At 47.2% G+C, this 22,754-nt stretch overlaps 1 protein-coding gene across 6 annotated transcripts in view; it reads right to left on the bottom strand.

Annotated features, from left to right (window-relative positions):
* EVC2 (EvC ciliary complex subunit 2) overlaps positions 1-22,754 on the bottom strand; it is a 156,265-nt gene that overhangs the window by 114,216 nt on the left and 19,295 nt on the right. For 4 of the 6 annotated variants that reach the window (XM_074395877.1, XM_074395880.1, XM_074395878.1 and 1 more), the window contains 4 exons: positions 22,390-22,458; positions 20,307-20,493; positions 16,057-16,166; positions 11,735-11,788 (listed from right to left, as the gene is read on the bottom strand). In XM_074395877.1, coding sequence (XP_074251978.1) covers positions 11,735-11,788; positions 16,057-16,166; positions 20,307-20,493; positions 22,390-22,458 — 420 coding nt within the window. Of the gene's footprint in view, positions 1-11,734; positions 11,789-12,347; positions 12,499-16,056; positions 16,167-20,244; positions 20,494-22,389; positions 22,459-22,754 lie in introns of those variants that run through there. The other 2 variants (XM_074395881.1, XM_074395882.1) reach the window with 2 other exon arrangements.

The following is a 22,754-nucleotide window of genomic DNA, read 5'->3' as shown; positions in this document are numbered from 1 at the left end:
ATTCCTCCGATTATGAGCTAAGATATAATTTATATATATATATATATATATGGAAATATTCTTTAGGCACTCATACTATCAACTATTATATGATTATATATAGAGGATTATATAAAGGAATTCTTCAAGCCATAATTCTATAAACTAATATATATTTATATAAAGGATTATATAAAAGGAAATCGTTGAGTAGCAGCATTATAAAGTGAGATATTCTTCAAGCCCTAACTGTGCCAGGGTTCTGCTTAGCTCACTCCTCGGTGCCTATATGGGGGGGTTACCCACAATCTTGATATTGGCCATTACCACCATCACTATCATCATCAATATCACCATCACCATCATCTTCACCATCACCATCACCATCACCACCATCATTGTCAACATCATCAGTATCCCAATCATCTTCACCATGACCACCACCACCATCATTATCGTCATCATCAGTATCTCCATCACCGTAATCTTCAACATTACCATCAACACCATCATGATCACCAACATCAGCAGCATCACCATCAAATTCATCATTGCCATCACCACCATGACCACAGCCACCATCATTATCAACATCATCAATAGCCCCATCACCATCATCTTCACCATGACCATAACCACCACCACTATGAACGTCATCAATATCACCATCACCATCATCTTCACTCCCACCACCATCAACACCATCATGACAACATCAGCAGCAGTATCAACATCACCACTGTCATTTTGGAGAACAAGTGTTATGCAGACACTAAGCACCAAGGGATGGGTCCAAGTGCTTTTCGTCTATTAATCCATCTAATCACCAGAACGATCCTCTGACATGGGAACTATTTTAACTGCCACTTTATAATGTCATTGTAGAAATAAGTTTTTTAAATGGCCCAAGGTCACAGACAGAGTAAGTAGTGGACCTGAGATACATCCAGCAGTTGGGACTAGTAGTCTTCACATCCCACCTGCCTCTCCTAACCTGGTCCTTTATCAGGAGCCTCGAACTGAGTCATCAAGGGTTTGTGCCACTGTTAACACTTTCACTCCCACTCTGAGTAGGCAGCTCACCTTTTGGGGGTGAGGCAGTAGCAGGGCAGGATTTTGGAATTCCTGAGTCTCTGGCCAAAAGCCTTCCTAATCTCTTCAAACTTTACTTTTTTCCACAGGCCAGGCTTCATTCCCTTTTTACTCTTTCAAACAATACTATAAATGCAGAATTCAGACATCCATCTCACATGTGCAGAACCCAAGCTTTGCTGTAATTTTGTTTGCCTGAACCTTTCTATTTAAGTGGATACATCAAGTGGGCTGCCAGGTTTGGCCCTGTGTTTGGATGTGACACTGCTTTCCTGATGTTAATTCACTGAGTTAGTGGAGCCCTGTACTGGCTGCTGTAAGAACAAGGAGGAACCAGAGCCAGGCCCTGCTCAAGGACCTCACAATCCCACAGAGGAATGAACAGGCAGGCAGATGCTGCTGCCACAGATGTGCCTGGGCTGAGGTTAGGAGCCTGGAGGACTCGCGGAGGGAGGGAGCTCCTCTCCTAGCCCAAAGGATAGGAGAAGGCTTTCTAAGAGGTGACCGGTGGGCAGGGGAGAATGAGCTGGGCCAGGAGGAAGGCGAGCTTAGAGAAGGACTGGCCTGAGCAAGGCCTGCAGCCAGCAAGACAAGCAGCCCCAGCCCGAGGGCCTTCGAGAGCAGGTTAGTGATGTGCTGTGTCACCCTAAGAGAATAAGGGGAACAAGTGAGAGGCTTTAAGCCAGGAACAAACATGGTGAAATCAGTATTTTAGAAGATAACTCTGGCCGCTGTATGACTTCAGCCTGGAGGAAGGTAAACCCGAATGCCAAGGGAGAGACGGGGGTCATGAAAAGAGGCTGCAGGAGGCAGCGGGACAGGCCAGCAAGGACCATGGACTTTGGCCTTTGATGGGGGTTCAACTTTTAGACCCACCCCCTTCCACACTGTGGGTCACTGTGTCTCTTCAGCTCTGAGTGGCAATAGGTTAAAAATAGAATTACTATACAACCCAGCAATTTCACCCCCAAGCATATACCCAAAATAATTAAAAACAGGCATTCAAACAAAAATCTATACTCGACTGCTCATAGCAGCACTGTTTACAATAAGCTAAACATCCTGATGAACAGAGAAGCAAAATGCTGTATATCCATATAATGGAGTATTATTCAGCTATCACAATGAATGAAGTGCCAGGCACGGTGGCTCACGCCTGTAATCCCAGCACTTTGGGAGGCTGAGGTGGGCGGATCACAAAGTCAAGAGATCAAGATCATCCTGGCCAGAATGATGAAACCTCGTCTCTACTAAAAACACAAAAATTAGCTGGGTGTGGTGGCATGCACTTGTAGTTCCAGCTACGTGGGAAGCTGAGGCAGGAGAATCACCTGAACCTAGGAGGCGAGGTTTCAGTGAGCCAGGATCGTGCACTCCAGCCTGGCAACAGAGTGAGACTCCATCTTCAAAAAAAAAAAAAAACAAACCCCAAAACCCCAAAAAACAAAACAAACAAACAATCAAAAAGGAATGAAGTTCTGGTGCATGCTACGACATGGAGAAACACTGAGAACATGATGCTAAGTAAAAGCAGCCAGACACAAAAGGACACATACTGTGTGATTTCACTTATCTGAAATGTACAGAGTTGGAAAATCCAGAGAGGGAAGCAGATGATTGGTTTCCAGGGGCTGAGGGAGAAGGAAATGGGAAGTAACCAATAGGCACCAAGTTTCCTTTTGGATTGGGGAAAACATTCTGAAAGCAGACAGTGGTGATGGCTGCACAACACTGTGAATGTACTAAACGTCAGGAACAGTAGATTTAATGCCATGTGTACTTTACACACAAAAACAATGCCTAATGTTTAGGGTTACAGCACACACAAGTCAGTAAATCCGAGGCACTATGACTACTACTATTGTTGGCTGGTGGGAAGGGCACAGATTAGAGGAATATTTAGGAGACAGAGTCAACTTGATGTCATGTTGGAATGGATACATAAGAGGCCAGACACAGTAGGAGCCAACAATGTCCCTGAATCCAGCTTCGTGGGGCGGGATGGTAGGACCCACTGCTGCAGTTCAGAACCAGAAGTGGCTTAGAGCACCAGAATCAGCCCCACGTTAACTGCACTTCTGAGATTCCCTTAAAAATGCTGTGGCCAAGTTCCACTGAGAATCACTTTAAGCACAGATTCCAAAGATCATCCTTACCTTAAACTCCATCGTCTAAGAATAAAGAAAAAGAGATGGTTATCCCGGCTTCCCATCCCCCAGAGACCTCCTCACTTTCCTTCCTGTCTCTGGAAGAGAATCATCTGCGATTACCACCCCTTTGATCACATATTAGCAGGAGCAGATGCCTTTGATGCATTCTGTCACTGCATTTATCAAGAGCCATGCTGGATAAACAGGCCTTTCAAAATGAACTCTAAATGCTCAGCATCCAACACCAAGTTACAAAAGCACGATGAAGAATTGTTTACAGAGTTTGACTTCAATTATGTACTAAATACATTCATAGCCTTGTGGCAGGTAAGTAGCAAAGATGGTTCTCCCTGCTGGTGGGATTACAGCATGAAGTTATTTTATTCTTCCAACTTTTCTGTATGTGGATGGTGGTGTGGAGAGGACATTTCTTCAAAAAGCCTACAGTGGCCTTATATTAAATCTCACCCACCCAACCTTTCAAAACACAGAAAATGCTTGATGAACATGGAGAGCAGATGAATGTTTTCTCCGAGACAGAGTCTAGAAGTCATTTACTTGAAATTCTTTACTTTGAGCTTGAGATCCAAGAAGCAGAGGGGTGAGTGGCTGGCTTGCCTCTGTCACACAGTCTTTAAGGGGCAGTCCCGAGGGCAGAGACCCTTGGCCTCCCAGCTGATGGTTCTGGCAAGAGTGAGATCTCGAAGGTAATCACAGGTAGAGACAATCACACTTACCAACACAGCAACAGCTTTGCTAATTTACCTATCTAGTGAAGAACGCCTGGATTTAAATCACACATGATTCTGACTACAATGATGCTGAGTTCAGAACCTGGACAGTTCCCAGAACCTCTCTGGACTGGAGGTTTTTACTCTAAAATGAGAAAGTGGAATAGATCATCTTTAAGGTCTCTTTCATTGCAACAATTCTATTCTGATGTCAACAAAAATGGATTAAGTGCCATCCAGAGGAATAATCTCAATGTCACGGAATGCCAGGCTTTAATAAATGGTCGAATGCATAGGACTCCAACCCAGAGTGTGACCAGCTTGCCAGGGGAGAGCTAGGGCATCACGGAGTGGAGATGCTGGTCAGGGTCTGGTGGGAGGTTTACGAGTTGCCCAAAGAACAGCTAAAATGAGAACAGGATGTGCGAACCCAGAGCATCACGGAAAACAAAGGCCCCCAGCAGCCCTGGGAGATGGTTAGCAGGGGTCAGCCTTCCTGATGGATCCCGAATGGGGGCCCCTCAAGAATAGAAAGCAGGTAGGTTTGTGTTTCAGGGAAGACCACTCCAGCGTGGACAATGGGCTGGGTAGGGAGCAAAATTGGAGGCAGAAAGGACAGGGCGCTGGGGCGGTCATCAAAACAAGAAATGCAGATTGGGGCAATGGTTAGCGGGCTTGATGAAGTGTCCACAAAGAAGGCAAAAATGGTAATGTGCAATTGTGTGCAAACCCCTAGGCCTCCATATACAACTAACAGCCACGTGATTTTGCCCTCAGAGTGACAGGGGTGGCCACTGTGCTTCAAGGGCACCTTGTAAGCCTCGTCTTTGGGAAATTCTCATATTGTAGATAGCTATCTATTGTGGCATTCCACCTCTTATACATTAAGATTAAAATGCCCTTTATATATTAAAAACATTAATCTTTCGTCTCTTATACAATATATATTACAAATATTCCCCAAGTTTCTCATTTATCTTTCTGAGTCCTGTTTTTAAATGTAAAGTTTGCAACGATGTGTACCCAAATCCACAGTTTTCTCCAGATCATATCGTATTAGCCCATTTTTTTTACAAATTGTTATATTTACTTAGATTTTAATCTGATTAGGAAATTCATCTTTATCTTTCTTTCAAAAGACCCAGTCAGTTGTTACCAAATTCATGGATGATACATCCTTCTCCCACTGGTTTAAAACATATGTATACATATGTGTGTAGATTTTATCTTTTCTTCCATTGGTTTGATGTTTCTTGTAGCAGTCAAACGCTGCATTAATGTAGCTTCCTAATATTCTTAATATCTGCTATTACAAACCCTCCCACATTACTCTCCATTTTCAAAATCTTCCCATCTGGGTTCATAATGTATATTTTCAGGTGAAACTAATTTTTTTCACATCCCCTCCAAAGTACCATTAAATTAGTATTGGAATTGTGCTCTAAAGGAATTGGGGTACCATAACAATTGGTTTAAATGTCTCCCTTTGATTAGATCTGAGATCCTGGTAGCAGAACACCGTGATCTGTTCTCTTGGTGCCCAGCATGGTACCCAGCCCTTTCGTGGGCACATGTGATGAATACAGAAGATGATGTCTAGTGCCATCTGAGACCTGCACTTGATGTGTGATTCTTATTTCCTCTCAAAAAGACACTACTCAGCCATGAGACAGAAAAGGGAAGAAGACTTCTTGAGAAAAACTGAGAAATAATTTCTTGGGATCTCATTTTCCTTGGCTTATATGTGTCAGTTTCACCCTCAGGAAAGTAACAGGAAATTAAGGAGATAATGCGGTAGCTCTCAAGTGCGGCAGAATCTCTGTTTACACAATGGAAGCCTCCTGTTTTTACCCTGTATTTTTTTTTTTTTTTTTTTGAGACGGAGTCTCACTGTGTTACCCAGGCTGGAGTGCAGTGGTGTGATCTTGGTTCACTGCAACCTCCACCTCCTGGGTTCAAGTCATTCTCTGCCTCAGTCTCCCAAGTAGCTGAGATTACAGGTGCCTACTACCACGCCCGGCTATTTTTTTTCTATTTTAGTATAGACAGGGGTTTCACTATCTTGGCCAGGTTGGTCTTGAACTCCTGACTTCGTGATCCACCTGTCTCGGCCTCCCAAAGTGCTGGGATTACAGGCTGAGCCACGTCGCCTGGCCTACCCTGCCTGATGCAAACGACAGGAGCGCTGCTACCATCCCAGTGAGCTCATCCGATTCATTGAGACCACATGGGTCTGGTGTAATTCTACTATCTCTGCAGGTGCCCGCGTCTGCCCTGCTGGAACACATGCCATGACTGCCATGGCCTTACCTCAACCTTATGTGCATGCCAGCCAGTAGTTCTTGGTTCATGCCTGACCAGTAGTCAACACTGGCTTAACACAGAAGTTGGATCTTCAGCTGCCCCTTCCCTCTCTTTAATTAAATCTCACCTTCAAGGCCCAATTGAATTCTTTCTCCTCCAGGAAGCCTGCCAGTCCCCCCAGCCCACGGAGTTCTCTTTCTCCTGTCAGTGCCCATGGGACAAGCAATCTATATTTCAGGTCACGAACTCACAAACTCAGTGAGTACTCTGCATTCTTCGGTCTTTTTTTTTCTTCAGGTACTGCCTGAGTGTGAGGGGGATGGTGGGTGGCAGGTGACCTGAGTGTCCAGGCTGCCCCACGCTCTATTACTTCCTAGAATCTTGCACTGAGCCTGACATACACTTATAGCACCTGAGTGCCCCCCATGGGCACTGGAGCACGAGGCCCTGGTGCAAAACATTCATTCTCAGTCTCACAGAACACTTGGCACAGCTGTGTTGTCCTCATGTGTAAATAACAACAACAGTGCTGATGGTAACAGCTGACATTCACAGAGCCCTCACAACACCGGGCACTGTGCTGAGTGCTTTACGTCCCTTGGTCCATTGACCTTGACAACCACCTATGAAGTGAATATTGTTATGACTCTCATTTCACAGTTGGGGAAACTGAGGCTCTTAGAGGTAAGTGACCTGCCCACGGTCACATGCAACCAGTGGAGGGACAGGGATTCAGAGCCAGGCTTTATGGTCCAAGAGTCTGCTGGGCGCACACAACACCACAGGGCCACCTTGTGTGTATAGCGCCTCTCCCCACTCAAGACGGAGCTCCCTGAATGCGGGCCACAGCCCAGGAATGCCTGTCCTGGGGGCTGGTGTGGCTGAAATCCAGCTCCAGCTCCACGGCCACGCCTTGCATCCACAGGTCTGCATCCCAGGGGCAACCATTTCTCTTTCTCCTGAAGGCAACATGCAGGTGACGGGAAGCCTGAAAGACATGGGCATGGCTCAACTCCATGCACAAGGGAGCCTGTGGCAGCTCAGAAATACCCATCAGTGAGTGTTCTCTGCCTTTTAGTACACTCACACAGCAACCAGCCACCTCCTCCTGAACAGCAAACATCACCATTGATGACAATAAGCTCAATCACAGGATATTTACCCATTGAGTGCCACCTGCAATGTACCACACAGTGGGAGACATGGGCGAATCTGACACGGCCTCAACCGCCGGGAGCTCACAGACCACCAGAGAGACCTGTTACCCACAGGTCCCTCTAAACTGAACACTCACCCAAGGCCAGCCTTGTACTCTCTCTTCCTCTGTTCTGTGCAGGACTCTGGCTCTCTGGGAGGCAGTGTAGCCCAGTGCCTGACAGCAGGACTCTGGAGCCAAACTGCTTGGGTTCAAATCCAGGTCCTGCCACTTACTAGCCACTCAGAAAACAGTGAACAACTCTAGCCAAAGACTGCCATCCTCTGAAAGCCCTTCCTGTAAGGCTGGGCCTCAGCTGATGTCTGGGAACATGGATTTGGGGAGGGTTTCCACTATTTTCTGGTTAGAGTGACTCTGTTTTCAAACTGTCTGTGCAAACAATGTGGCTTACGCTGAGCACCCACTTTCCTTCTGGGAGTCTGGAATCTTGGTATATGCCAGGCAGACAGTGCCTACATGGCCAGCCCCCAATAAAAATTCTGGCACTGAGTCTCTAAGGAGCTTTCCTGATAGACAACACTTCACATGTGTTATCACAACTCACGCTGGGGGAATGAAGCATACCCTCTGTGACTCCACTAGCAGAGGACTCTTAAAACTTGTATCCCAGCACTTCGGGAGGCCCAGGTGGGCAGATCAAGAGGTCAGGAGATGGAGACTATCCTGGCCAACATGGCAAAACTCCGTCTCTACTAAAAAACAACAAATTAGCCGGGCATGGTGGCGTGCATCTGCAGTCCCAGCTACTCAGGAGGCTGAGGCAGGAGACTCGCTTGAACCCAGGAGGCAGAGGCTGCAGTGAGCTGAGATCATGCCACTGCACTCCAGCCTGGGCCACAGAGCAAGACTCTGTCTAAAAAAAGAACTTGCAGGTGATTTTCTCCAAGCTTCTCCCCATGTACCTTTTCCCTGTGCTGATTTTGCTTTGTACCTTTTCGCTGTAGTAAGTCATAGCAGTGTGTACAACTACAGGCATGCATCACCTAACGACGGAGAGATGTTCCCAGAAATGCACTGTTAGATGATTTCCTCATTTTGCAAACATCATAGTATGGCTTATACTAACCTAGATGATCAAGCCTACTACTCACCTATGCTCTATGGTATAATCTATTGCTTCTAGGCTACAAACCTGGACATCATGTTACTATACTGAATACTGTAGGTAACTGTAACACACGCTAAGTATTTGTATATATAAATAGATCTAAGTATAGAAAAGGTACCAAAGACTGTAATCCTAGCACTTTCAGAGGCTGAGGTGGCTGGGTCACTTAAGGTCAGGAGTTCAAGATCAGCCTGGCCAATGTGGTGAAACCCTGTCTCTATTAAAAATACGAAAACTAGCTAGACACGGTGGTGGGTGCCTGTAATCCCAGCTACTCGGAAGGCTGAGGCAAGAGAATCACTTGAATCTGGGAGGCAGAGGTTGCAGTGAGCTCAGAATGCACCACTGCACTCCAGCCTGGGTGACACAGCAAGACTCCATCTAAGAAAAAAAAGAAAGAAAAGAAAAATACGTACAAAAGACAAAAAAAATGCACTTGTATAGGAAATTGACCATAACTGGAGCTTGCGGGACTGGAAGTTGCTCTGGGCGAGTCAGTGAGTGAGTGGTGGGTGAAGTCCTGGGGCGTTACTGAACACTGTTGACACTTGAAACGGTGCATCCTCAGGCTACACTAAATTTATTCATTTTATTTGAGACAGAGTCTCACTGTGTTGCCCAGTCTGGAGTGCAGTGGAGTGATCTCAGCTCACTGCAACCTCCGCCTCCCAGGTTTAAGCAATTCTCATGTCTCAGCCTCGAGCAGCTGGAATCACAGATATGTGCCACCATGCTCAGCTAATTCTTTTGTATTTTTAGTAGAGACGGGTTTTGCTCTGTCAGCCAGGCTGATCTTGAACTCCTGGCCTCAAGTGATCAGCCCACCTCGGCCTCCCAAAGTACTGTGATTAGAGGTCTGAGCCACCGTGCCTGGTCACTACATTTATTTAAAAAGTACATGCTGTGTAGGTTTCTTCAGTAACAAGTTAATCGTGGCTTACTATAACTTACTTACTTTATTTAATTTTACTTTAAGTTCTGGGATATATGTACAGAACGTGCAGGTTTGTTACATAAGTACACATGTGCCATGGTGATTTGCTGTACCTATCAACCTGCCATCTAGGTTTTAAGCCCTGCATGCATTAGGTATTTGTCCTAATGTTCTCCTTCCCCTTGTCCCCTACCCACCAACAGACTCCAGTGTGTGATGTTCCCCTCCCTGGGACTTTATTAACTTTTTATTATTTTTTAACATTTGGACCCTTTGGTAATAACACAGCTTAAGACACAAACACATTGTACAGCTGTACAAAAATAGCTCCTTTCTTTATATCCTTACTCTGTAAACTTTCTATATTTCTCAGATTTAAAAAAAAAAAAACTTTTTTGTTAAAAACTAACACACAAACACACACATGAGCCTAGACCCACACGGTGTCAGGATCACCAACATCCCTGCCTTCCACCTCCACACCTTGTCCCACTGGAAGGTCCTCAGGGGCATGGATCTGCCATCTCCTAGAATAACAATGCCTTCTTCTAGACTCCTCCGGATGGACCTGCCTGAGGCTGATTTATAGGTAAGTTTACTTTGGATTTGATCAGTGGGAGGAATACACTCTAAAATAACAATAGAAAGTGTGTATACTGAATACATAAACCAGTAACATAGTCTTTTAGTATCATCATCAAGTATTATGTTTGTACACAATTGCACATGCTAGACTTGTTATGACTGGCAGCACAGCAGGTTTCACACCAGAATCACCAAGCAGGTGCATAACGCACTGTGCTGTGATGGACGGTACACAGCCACGTCATCACTGGACGATGGGAGCTTCTCAGCTGCATTACGATCTTAGGGGACCACCTTCATATATGCAGTCCATTTGTTGGATACAATGAATTCTAAATTTTTCTTCAAAGAATCAGCATGTCAGTAGGCCCAGTTCTTTGTCCTCCATTTTAAAGCTTAATTTCCTTGTAGTTTCAGTAAACAACCTCTTCCACCAGTTCTAATCAGTAGTTCACATCTGTTCCCCTGGTCCCCATCTCTATCCTGACTCATCTCAGTCACCTGCTTCAGTCACCTGCCCCGGCCACCTGCTCCAGTCACCTGCTTTGACCTAGGTCACACCTGGCTACCTGCTCTGACCTGCCTGTAACCATCCTTCTCACCAAACCACCCACCCTGCAATTCCAGCTCGTACCCCTGCTCTCTTTAACATAGCCAGTCAGGATTGGTCCAGCCTGTGCGGTCTAACCCTAGCCAACAGGTGAACAACACAGCAGCAGCGGCAACCTCCTTCAGGATAAGTACCCCCTTTCCTCCCTTGTCCAGGTGTGTGCTCACCATTGCTCCGTCCATGAGGCGCACCCTTCTATAGAAGTAAACTGCCTTGCTGAGAGGATTTATCTTTGAGTGTTATTTCTTTTGCAGCATTGAAATTTTACTTCAATGACATCGTTCACCAAAATGTCATTAGGTGGCACCTGACTGTATATGTAAGTCCTATGAGTCACTCTGGAGAATCATTGAACCTGGGGATGGGTCTTGGCGACTCAGACATTCTAGCCATGGGATCTTGGGCAAATGACTTGACTTTAATGTGTCTTGGTTTCCTCATCTGAAACGGCAGTGATTTTAAAACAGAATCTGTCTCACAAGACTGTGGTAAAGACGATGTGATTCCGCATACATAAATTGCTTAGAATGCCTGGCACCCAGTAGGTGTTTAAGAAACATGAAGTATTGTTACCTGGTGAATTAACACTTGGTGAATAGAGGAATGAGTGAATGTGTGAGCTACAAATGAGGAAACTGAAGAACAGAAATGAAGAGGTATTCGTGGGGCACAGTAGAAGCAGAGAGGCCTGCCCACAGACAGCAGGCTTTGGGAAGATCTGGGAAGACAAAATGTGACCAGAAGCTTGACCTAGTGGCAAACGCTGGGCACAAGTAGGGGCATGGCCAGACAGCAGCACAGACGGGCAGTGAAGGCTCAGCCTATCCAGCCTGTGGCCGACCTGCCTTGCCCAGGAAGAGGGTCATCCAGTGAGGCAGCCGCAGGGCACACAGGAACTGGGGTACCAAGGCCAGCAGCTGGCGCCTCCCCATAGCACCAAGGACAGGCAGGAGACCCACACAGCACGGGTGTGAAGAGACACAGATATAAGGCAGGGGGTGTTCGGGTCGTGTCATTTCTCTTACCCTTATGTTTTCTTCTGCTGTTATGGTAAAAAGTGCTTTCAGCTGTGTTCTATTCTAGAAAAGGAAAAAAGGAAACGCTTTCAGCAACAGTTTGGCGTCTGACATGTGGGGTAACATTTGGTGTGATTTCCAACCCACCAAGCCTGGAGCTAGAGTTGGCCCTAACTGCTGCATAGGCCAGAGCTTGTGAAGGTTGCACCATTGGAGGAAGGGCCCGTGGGCTTAGGATCCCTCCCTCTCTACCGGAGGCTGCGTGAAATCCAAATGCCAGGCTCTCTAACATCCAGAAAGTCACAGCAGCAAGCCCTTGTGGAGAAACCCTCGGGGTGGGGCGCTGACTCCAAGCCCGTGACCAGGGTAGGTCACCTCCAGCCTCCCAGCGTCTGCCTCCTTCACAAAGGCAGACAGAATCCTGGGCTCTGACTGGACTGCACTGTTCTTCTCTCCCTCAAACGCGTTTGGTTCTCCAAACCCCAAGTCCCTGTGGGTCCATTCCTAATGCTCTCTAACATTCCTCTGCTGAGAGATACACGAAACAGAAAAATGAAGCGTGTTACGGCAATCCACCTGTTTAACCACATGGTGACTGAGAAGACCTAACATGAGAACGTACTTCTTCCTGGGGGTGGAGGCAGAAGAGTCTGCAACTGACAGGCAGCATACAGGGTGGTGGCTAGGGCCAGGCTGTCCGGGTTCATACAGGGCTCCACTGCTCACCAACAGTTGTACCCTGGGCAAGGTATTAGCCTCTCTGTGTCTCTATTTTCTCATCTGTGAAATGGTAATCATATTTAATTCACAGAATTGCCATGAGGATTAAGTTAGGTAAAACAGAACCCTGAAGAGTGCCTGGCACTAGGGGGTGCTATAAAATATTACTGCTGTTGGGGGCAGTAGCTGGTAGTAGTAATATTAGCAGTAGCAGCAGTAGAAGTAGCAATAGCAGGTCAGGTGTGGTGGCTCACACCTGTAATCCCAGCACTTTGAGAGGCCGAGGCAGGCGGATCACCTGAAGTCAGGAGCTCAAGACCAGCCTGGTCAACATGGTGAAACCTGGTCTCTACTAAAAATACAAAAATTAGCCATGAATAGTGATGGGCGCCTATAATCCCAGCTACTTGGGAGGCTGAGGCAGGAGAATGGCTTGAACCTGGGAGGTGGAGGTTGCAATGAGCTGAGATCGCACCATTGCACTTCACCCTGGGTGACAAGAATGAAACTCTGTATCAAAAATAATAATAATAATAAACATTTTAAAAAGCAATAGCAATAATAGTAGTAGTAGTATCATTATATAGAATTAGACCAGCCGGGAGCGGTGGCTCATGTCTGCAAAAGCAGCACTTTGGGAGGCTGAGGCAGGTGGCTCACCCGAGGTCAGGAGCTCGAGGTCAGCCTGGCCAATGTGGTGAAACCCCATCTCTACTAAATACAAAAGTTAGCCAGGAATGGTGGCAGATGCCTGTTAATTCCAGCTACTTGGGAGGTTGAGGCAGGAGAATGGCTTGAACCCAGGAGGCGGAGGTTGCAGCGAGCCCAGACCGCACCATTGCACTCCAGCCTGGGTGCCAAGAGTGAAACTCCGTCTCAAAAAAAAAACAAAAACAAAAAGAACCAGACGTTGGGACTTGGAGCTTGCAGCCCAGTGAGCTAAGCAACCCGTGTAATTCTCATGACAGACACGACTAGGGCATTTTTCTGTAACTTGAGCTACACTCCTCCCAAGGTAACAAATCCCCGGATCCACGCCCTGCAGACATTATGGCAGCAGGCGAGGAAGCAGCGGGACTTCCCAAATTCACTGTGGGCCAGCAGGCCAACCTCATGGAGGCTTCAAAGAAAATCAAAAGACTGTATGTCCTCTTTCCCTAGGAGGGAAATGGAACAGTTTTAGAATATGACTCTTTAAAGAAGAGACCCCTCTGAGGCACTCACTTGGCCTTTTCTGTTCTGGAGTCGCCTCTCCTTTGGAATACATCTGGTGCCTTGGAGTCTCAGGGTCTCCTGAGCTGCAGCCCGAGGCTAAGTTCAGAGCCCACATTCCAGTACACTCTGCTGTGTTCCCCACTTCCTGTGCTTTCTCATACCCAAGATCTACACAGATTGGAGCCTAAAGCGTACTATCAAAGCTTGCCTTCAACTCTTTGCAAAACATAAATCCTCGGCTGGGAGTGGTGGCTCACACCTGTAATTCCAGCACTCTGGGAGGCTAAGCAGGTGGATCAGAAGGTCAAGAGATTGAGATGATCCTGATCAACATGGTGAACCTCATCTCTACTTAAAAATTTTAGTAGAGATGAAAAAAAAATTAGCTGGATGTGGTGGTGCATGTGTGTCGTCCCAGCTAGTCAGGAGGCTGAGACAGGAGAATCGCTTGAACCCTGGAGGTGGAGGTTGCAGTGAGCCACAATCGTGCCACTGCACTCCAGCCTGGTGACAGAGTGAGACTCTATCAAAAAAAAAAAAACAAAACAAAAAACCATAAAGCCTCACTCCAGTAAAGGTGTGCAGTTACGACATAAACTTCAAGGCTTGAGACATGTGTTTTAATTCCTAGCATGAAGCCAGAAAACATGGACCAAGAGGGAATCAACACATTGTTACTGAGTATCCACCACGTGCAGGGTTCTCTTTTTGGCATTTGTCATTCCCAACAGGTTTATGTCACTTTCTTGGAGACATAGCTGTGAATAGGATACACGAGGTCCCTGGTTTCATGGAGCTGACATTCTAGTGAGGGATGGAGGGGATTCCTAGAGGGTAGAGTCAATATCACAGACAGGAACCAAACAAAGTAACAGGCAGGACTATTTCTGGGCGTTAGCAGGGGAAGTCACAAAGAAGGTCGCCCAGGAACATGCAGGGGCCCAGGCTGTGCCAAACCACAAGCCACCTGCTGCCCAGCCAGCACAGCCCAGGAGCACACACAGCTGCCCAGGGCTGCAGCTCCTGAGGCTCCTGCCTGAGGACACGGAAGCTTCCGTCCGTTTCATTTTATTCAGAGTTTCTGATTTGCTTTCTGATTCTTACCTTATCTTACATTTTGATTTTAATTTACTTGGTTTCCTGTCTTCTGAAATTGCTGGTATTTATTCTGGGCCATTTCACCCCTAATTTTAAAAATCTGTCTTTGTCTTCTTTTTTACTTTACACTGAATTATTTCCTAAGAGACTTGTCATTCCCAACAGGTTTATGTCATTTTCTTGTATCTTGTATTTAGCCTCTTTCATTTTATATACATTTATCTAAGATGTTTTTTGATTTTTTTTTTTGGTCCCTCTTATTGCAGCAGAAACGCCACATTGGCCTTGCAGCCTCAAGGGTGGAAGGAGGCCCCAGGAGGAGGCTGCAGGGCACAATTTGATTCTGTTATGTGACCTGGGGCAGTCACAATCACGATATGAGCTGCACCTTCCATGTCTGTGAATAGGGAAGACTTTCTCCAGGGGCTGAAACCACAATAAATGACAAAAGGAAGCAGAGCGTCCTGATCTTCTTGAAGTTAGGAACCATATCTCCCCCAGCCTGTACCCAGGGCGTGCAGCCCCTGCCAATCCGGCAGACAGCCAGTGTTCACTGCAGAAGTGAACTCACCACAGGGGAAGCGAGAGACAGAGAGACTCACTATAATGGTGTTACAGGCCAAACTGTGTTCCCCAAAGTTCCTATGTTAAAGTCTTAAGTCCCAGTGCCTCAGGATGTGACTGTGTTTGGAGATAGAGTTTTTACAGAGGTAATAAGGTAAAGGGAAGTCACCAGGCTGGGTCCTGGTCTTGCATGCCTGGTATCCTCATGGAAGAGGTTAGGACACAGACGCGCAGACAGGGAAGCCCTTGGGAAGACACAGGGAGAAGGCAGCCTCTGCAAGCCAAGAACAGGCTCAGAAGGAATCGGACCTGCAGACACCCTGATCTCCAGCTTCCAGCTGCAAGGAAATTACATTTCTGTTGTTTTTAAGTCTAGCCTGTGGTACTTTGTTATGGCAGCCCTGGAAAATTAATAGTAATGGTAACTGCCGGCTGGTGCTTACGAGGTGCGGGACACAGGGATGAGAAATTGACATGTATTGATCACCTATCCTTATAATAACCTCATGTGAGGCTCAGAGGGGTTAAGTAACTTAGGCAAGGTCACATGGGCATCACTAAGGGAGCCAGGTTCCTGGCAAGGTGTGAGACTCCTGGGCCTGTGCCCTTCTCTGCAAGGCGGCATCCCTGAACGAAGGAAGAAACTAACAGGTGTTCTGCCCAAAGTGTCCCTGTTGCTAAAACAACCTCTCTTGGCAGTGACAAGACAGAGATTAAAGTAACAAAGGTAATACCCGTGACGAGCTCTGAAAGGTGAGCTGGGCAGGAAGTGTGAGGCTTTCTCCATTCCAGATGTCTCCAGCCTGGGGCGTGGCTGTGTAGCTGACAGCGAAGGCATCTCCCACTGTGCAGAGAAAAGCACCTGTGAGTCAGGGAGGGCTTGGCCACGCCCCCAGCCACACCCCACCACAGCCCAGACACATCCTGGCCTCTGGCTTCAGGGTTTCCAAGGGAGGCCACCACGGCAGTGACGCCTGCAACAAGGAAGCACTCTGTACTGCACACACCTGAGTGCGGGGAGGGAATTCTCTGAGTGGTAAACTGAGGAAAGTGAGCTAGGCGGACTCCCGGTCCTGGCGCTTCCAGTCACGAGGTGGGGTGCACGACCCGCAACAGGGCTGGCTCTCCCGGCCCTTTCTCACTGTGCAGCAGGACTCATTCCATGAATAAGTCTGGGTGGGCTGCGCTCTGCCCGTCCTGCTCAGGAGAGGCGGTAACAGGACTGGAGGCCTTCGCCCGACGTGGTCAGGTGGGTGACGGAGCCCGTCTAACTCTGCCGGTCACTGTTCTTACCTAAGCTTGCCCTCCAATCTTGCCTTTCTCCCTAACCGAGGTTACCTGTAGCCCTAAAATGCCACCATATGCCTCATTTCTCAATGTATACAGACCTCAAATACACACACACACATATATATATATAATATGTATATATATATAGTAAAGAGGAGGAACACTCACTTAGCCTAAGGAATCACTGGAATTTTTGTTTTTAAAATCCTCAACATTTTCATTTTTATTTTTAAATTTTTATTTATTTTTGAGACAGGATCTCTCTCTGTTGCCCAAACTAGTCTTGAACTCCCAGGTTCAAGCGATCCTCCTGCCTCAGCCTCCTGGGACTTTAGGTATAGACCACGCCCATCTCATTTTATTTTTATATGTGGATAAGAACTAAGATAATGACCGTAAAGTGATAAAGATAATGGTAGTGACAATGGCGGGGAAGGTAGTGGCAGTCAGACCTTCCTCACACAGTGATTTGATCACTCTCCACGCGCTGCCCCTGCATTAACCCAGCGGATCCCCATACACTTGCCGGAGACGGATGGAGAACATGTGAGTTTCTGCAACATACAGAAGAGGAAACTGAGGCTGAGAGACAGTAACTGGCTTAGGATCACCCCGCTGATGGACAGGGAGCACTGGTCCTCTGGGTCCCATCATCTTTTCCTCAAACAACAGTGGCTCTAATCAAAGAAAAGCATCAAATAATAATAAGGACAATAATGATGACGAGGTCAGAATGTCAATGAACTGGGCCTGACTGGTCATCTGAATTTATAGTTATCTATTTATGTTTTCAGGGGGAAAAAAAAGTCACCTGTGCCCCAAGGTGAAAATCAATGTCACATTCTTTGGCATAGCAGTGAGTTCACAGATAAATATGATTCGGACACTGCCCTCAGGGAATGCAGAGCCCAGTAGGAAGAGCTAAGCATGGGCATGAATAACAAGAATGGAGCAACAAGATAAAAACGACACCAATTATGGCCGGCGCAGTGGCTCACACCTTCATCCCAGCGCTTTGGGAGGCCGAGGCAGGTGGATCACCTAGATCAGGAGTTTGTGACCAGCCTGGCCAACATGGTGAGATCCCACCTCTACTAAAAATACAAGAATCGCTTGAACCCGGAAGGCAGAGGCTGCGGTGAGCCAAGATGGCACCACTGCACTCCAGCCTGGGTGACAAGAGTGAAACTCCTTCTCAAACAAACAAACAAACAAAACCAACAACAAAATCCTTCCTAACACCAGGAGCCCAGGAGCACTTTCCAAGGCCGGGCCAGGCCACACTGCTTTAACTCCCTTACCCTCACAGCACCTTCATAGGTAGGTGTTACTGGCATACCCGGGGAGAGATGGAGAGCCAAGGTTTTCTAGAGACACAGTGTGCACGCGCCAGAGCAGAATTCCATGAATTCACGTGTGGAAAGTGCCTAGAATGCCATTAGGCTCCAAGCAGGGAAGCAGGAAGGGGGAGGTAAGTCTCAGTGGGAGTTTGGAGGCAGAGGGGTGACTTTGGGGCAGGGGATACGGTAGAGCTTTCTAGAAAAGGTGACACCAGGGCCAGGTCCCAAAGAATGGAGATGATTTGCATATTCAGAGTGGAGAGAGGTGCTCTCCTGACCCACACAAGAGCAAGGATAGATGCAAGGAGACAGGAGAAGGGGAGGAAGCTGGGTCTGGCAGGAGCACGGACCATGAATCGTCAGCGGGAAAGTGAGATGAGAGGCCGGTGCTGCAGGACCACAGGCTGCAGAGGGTGTTGGACACCTCCCCTTTACCAGGCAGAGTGCCTGGGTGACATCGTCTCCTTGATTCAAGCTCTACAACTCCACAATGGACTGATATTCGCACAACCAGAGCACTTCAATAGCTTTCCAGGAGCCATGTAGCTGCTGTCTCCAGGCTGGGAGTCAACCAGGTCTGTCTGAGGCTGTGTCTGTGCTCTGCTCATGGGCCCATGCTCCATTCTTTGAACATGAGTTTAAGAATAGTGGATTCTTTTTTTTTTTTTTTTTTGAGACGGAGTCTCACTCTGTCACCCAGGCTGGAGTGCAGTGGTGTGGTCTCAGCTCACTGCAACCTCCGCCTCCCAGGTTCAAGCGATTCTCCTGCCTCAGCCTTCTGAGTAGCTGGGATTACAGGTGTGGCCACCACACCCAGCTTACATTTTTAGTAGAGATGGGGTTTCACCATGTTGGCCAGGCTGGTCTCAAACTCCTGAGTTCAGGCGATCCACCTGCCTCGGCCTCCCAAAGTGCTGCGATTACAGGCATGAGCCACCGTGCCTGGCCTCATTTTTATATCATTGAAGGCAAGAAAGCATTGAAGGTCACTTAGCTGGGACATCTCATAACAACTTTTACGGCATCATTTAAATCAGAGCCAGCAAAAAGGTCACTACTTGTGGGCAAGCTCCAGTGGTAGGTTCTGTCGATAACAGTGCGTACAGAGGGATTCTGAGGCCTCATCTAAGCTCCGAGGGAAGGAGCAGCATGGCCAATGAGCACTGTGCGTCACGAGTACGGATGCATGGAGTTGCTAAGAGTTCCAGGTGTGTGAGAAGCATGACGGTTTAATGGGTACCAGGGTGCACGGGGGAGCCAGACTGCCTGAGTATGACTCTCAGCCTTGACATCGGCCAGCCGCATGACAGTGGGCAAGCTTCTCAGCCACTTCAGCCCCAGCCTCGACATCTGTAAATGAGGTCCTACTAAGAAGAAAAGATGTCTTTGCCCTCCTAGGGAAACCGAGTTCTGAAGACATGGTACCAACTGAATCCCAGAAGTGGTTTTCAACCTGTTTAATTGACCAACAGCAGCCCAGCTCAGGGAACGAACCTCTGAAAGCCACCCAGTGAGGGTGGCATGGTCTACAAGCCAACCAAGCGGAGGTAGAGTTACCCCAGTGAACATGCTTGAACATGCCTGAACATGCCTGGATGCGCCTGGACATCTCAGGAACATGCTACTGAGATGGAAGTCACCCCCCTCCCACCCTGTCCAGCACAACCCAAAACAGACTCCTCCTCTTCCTGAGTGATGGTCATTTTGGTGATCTGAGTGACAGGTATACTGGGGTTCACTGTAAACTCTATCTTTGTGTATGCTTGAAATTTTTAATAATAAAAATTGACTGTATTTTTTTAAAATTCTAGACCAGGCATGGTGGCTTAAGCCTGTAATCCTGGCATTTCTGGAGGCCGAGGCAAGCAGATCACAAAGTTAAGAGATCGAGACCATCCTGGCCAACATGCTGAAACCCCGTCTCTAATTTAAAAAAACACAAAAATTAGCTGGATATGGTGCTGTGGGCCTGTGGTCCCAGCTACTTGGGAAGCTGGGGCAGGAGAATCGCTTAAACCCAGGAGGTGGAGGTTGCAGTGAGCCAGGATCATGCCACTGCACTCCAGCCTGGCAGCAGAGAGAGACTCCATTTCAGAAAAAAAAAAAAAAAAAAATCCCCACAATTCTTGCCCAAATCCAACATCTCTCTAAGGTAAATGAGAAATTCAGCTTTTTGGTGGCAGATATCGAACGCAGTCTCTTCTTCTGATACCCTGGCAGTAAGCTCCACTGTGCGGACCAAGTGAACCCATGTGAGGCCTGCAGAACATGCCTGACCCAGAGCACATTCACCTGGAAGTGTCTGCAACACGTTCTCATTTGTCATCCCTGACTGAAGAACGCTCTGCTGTTACCTTGTAGAAACTTCTTGCTAAAAACCTGGAATCCTTCTGAGGTTCTGTTTCCGATGGATTCCCCAATGGTGAGACCAGCGATGCTGTCCAGCAAGAGCAGCTCTGAGAGGTTGGCTGACGAGGGTGTCTTGGTGTTGTTAACTAACAGCCATATGTGGGCTGTCTGTGCTTCGCTCGGCCCGGACACCTAGGGCAGGAGGAGAAGGCATGAGGGCAGATTTGCTGACAAGCCCGGCTTCCTAAAATGGGTCACGAGCCCAACCTATGCACATCAGGTCTCCAGGAAGGAGGGTGGCACCGTCTCACAGAGGTTCTGGGAATTTATCAGGCTCTGTATGATTTCAAAGACCCCCAGGAGGGTTTTGAGCCACACTTGCCAAGCTGTTGCTTAGAGACCATTTCAAAGAAACTGAGATGCAGTGAAATCATCCTTGCAGAGAATCTTAGAAGAAAAGGTCCAAGTGTGGAAACAGTCAGGTTGGGGGGATTGTGACAACCGGCGTTACCAAGAAGAGCAAACAATGGCTCTTGGGTAGTTATTTTGAAGATTCATCCTCAGCACAGGGTCTCTGATGGTCATGTGATCTCCAGGAATGACCTGAGCAGCTTTGCTGCCTCCTGGGTCATCTCCCACATTCAGCCTCTGCCCAGCACGTGTCTCAATGGCTCTGCTGCTGGAAGCCAGCCAGTGGCCCACCCAGCAGGCTCATCACCTGGGCTCTGCACTCTTGCCCTGCCTCCCTCTCTACCTTGTCTCCCAGCCCCCTGCACCACCTTCTCCCCAGCTCTGCTGAAATAGACACAGGAGCTGGAAAAAAGAGAAGGAAGCAATGTATATACTGAGATGAGTGAGCTCCAGAACACAAGAAGTGATGAAAGCAAGCTTCAGAATGATGTGTGTAATATACTGCCACCTATGTAAGAAAAAACAAAGTGGAGGGAAAGAAGGTGCCCATATGTGTACCTGCATGTGCACAAGCCTCTGCCTGCATGCACATGGCAGAAATCGTCTCTAGAAAGATATATGAGAAACTGCTAACACTGACTGCATCAGGAAGGCAAACGATGTCGCTGAAGGGCTGTGATAAAATGAGGGTGGCACAGTGCAGGCTTAACTCAGCAGGTCTGGGCTGTGCAAACCCTCCACATTCAACAGAAAGGACTGGCCCTTGACCAGCTCCGGAGAGATAACCTCTAAAAGCCTGCAGAATATCCCTGCCTGATTACAGTGTGGGTTTTTTCAAATGCCTCAGTCCTTAGACTTTACCAGATAGCGATGCCAATGATCTGTGGTGGGTGCCTTGGACCCTGCTGTACTGAAATGACCCCTGGGGGGGCTGGAGAATGAGTAACTGAGGTCAGTCTCTTGGATGCTCCATGCCTATGTGACCAAGCCTGAGGAAAGCCCTGGACAGCAAGACTCCAGCGAGCTTCCCCGGTTGACAGTACTCCATCCGCGTTGTCATACATCATTGCTGGGAGAACTAAGCTCTGTCCACACAACTCAGCCACTGGGCGAGGACAGCTGGAAGCTCACAGCTGGTCTCTCCTGGCTTCTGCAACATTCACCTTTTTCCTCTCCTGACTTTCATCTGTACCCTTTCTCTGTAATGAACTGTAACTGAGCATAATGGCTTCTCTGAGTTCTTTAAGTTTTTCCTGCAAATCACTGAATCTAAGGCAGGTGCTGGAGTCCCGTGACACAAGGATACTACGAGGAATTAGTAATCATCTTGTGGGATTACGAAGGTTAAAGACCTAAAAATTATCGAACAATATTTAAAACTGCCAGGTATCACATTAATGATTACAATCTGAAAGAAAATATATCGTACTTTGTCACATTCTAAATGATCACTGTGCATTTTTAATGACAATTATTTAATTGTAACAAAGAAAACTCAGTGGTAATGCTACCATATGACATCTCAGAGCCCTTGCTGTGTATTCATTGCTTGTGTGTCTAGACTTGTGTAGGTAAGCCCATGATTTATCAGTTCTTAAATACTTGACTCCATTAAAATGATTTGGGCAAAATCCAATTAATTTTCTCTTCAAAGATAAATCCCCAATGGAAACTTACCAGTGCACATTTCTGAAAAATTACTCCATTCTCAGAAGTCCCTTGAACTTCTCTTGAAATGTCCCCATACTACAATAAAATGTAAAAGTTATTAGAAAATGAGAAATACTTCATGCTATACATAGTTAATAAAAGTACAAGATGATGAAATTTTTACAGGTGGGTAGAAGGATTATTGCTACTAATCCTTAAGTAATCTTGAAGTCTTATTTTTAAAAGAGCATTAAAAGATTGGAAATTAAAACCTACAGAAAGAAGAATGAGGACTTGAGATTACACCGCGTGTATTCCCAGTCTGGGTGCATGTGTGGGACACGTGTTGTCACAGGGACTCGGCCAACCCAGACTGACTTACCGGAAAGGGG

Source organism: Saimiri boliviensis, chromosome 3 (genome assembly GCF_048565385.1).
Source record: "Saimiri boliviensis isolate mSaiBol1 chromosome 3, mSaiBol1.pri, whole genome shotgun sequence".
Classification (NCBI taxonomy): domain Eukaryota; kingdom Metazoa; phylum Chordata; class Mammalia; order Primates; family Cebidae; genus Saimiri; species Saimiri boliviensis.
The sequence above is the reverse complement of the archived record's forward strand: the minus strand, read 5'-3'. Positions and strand labels throughout refer to the sequence as shown.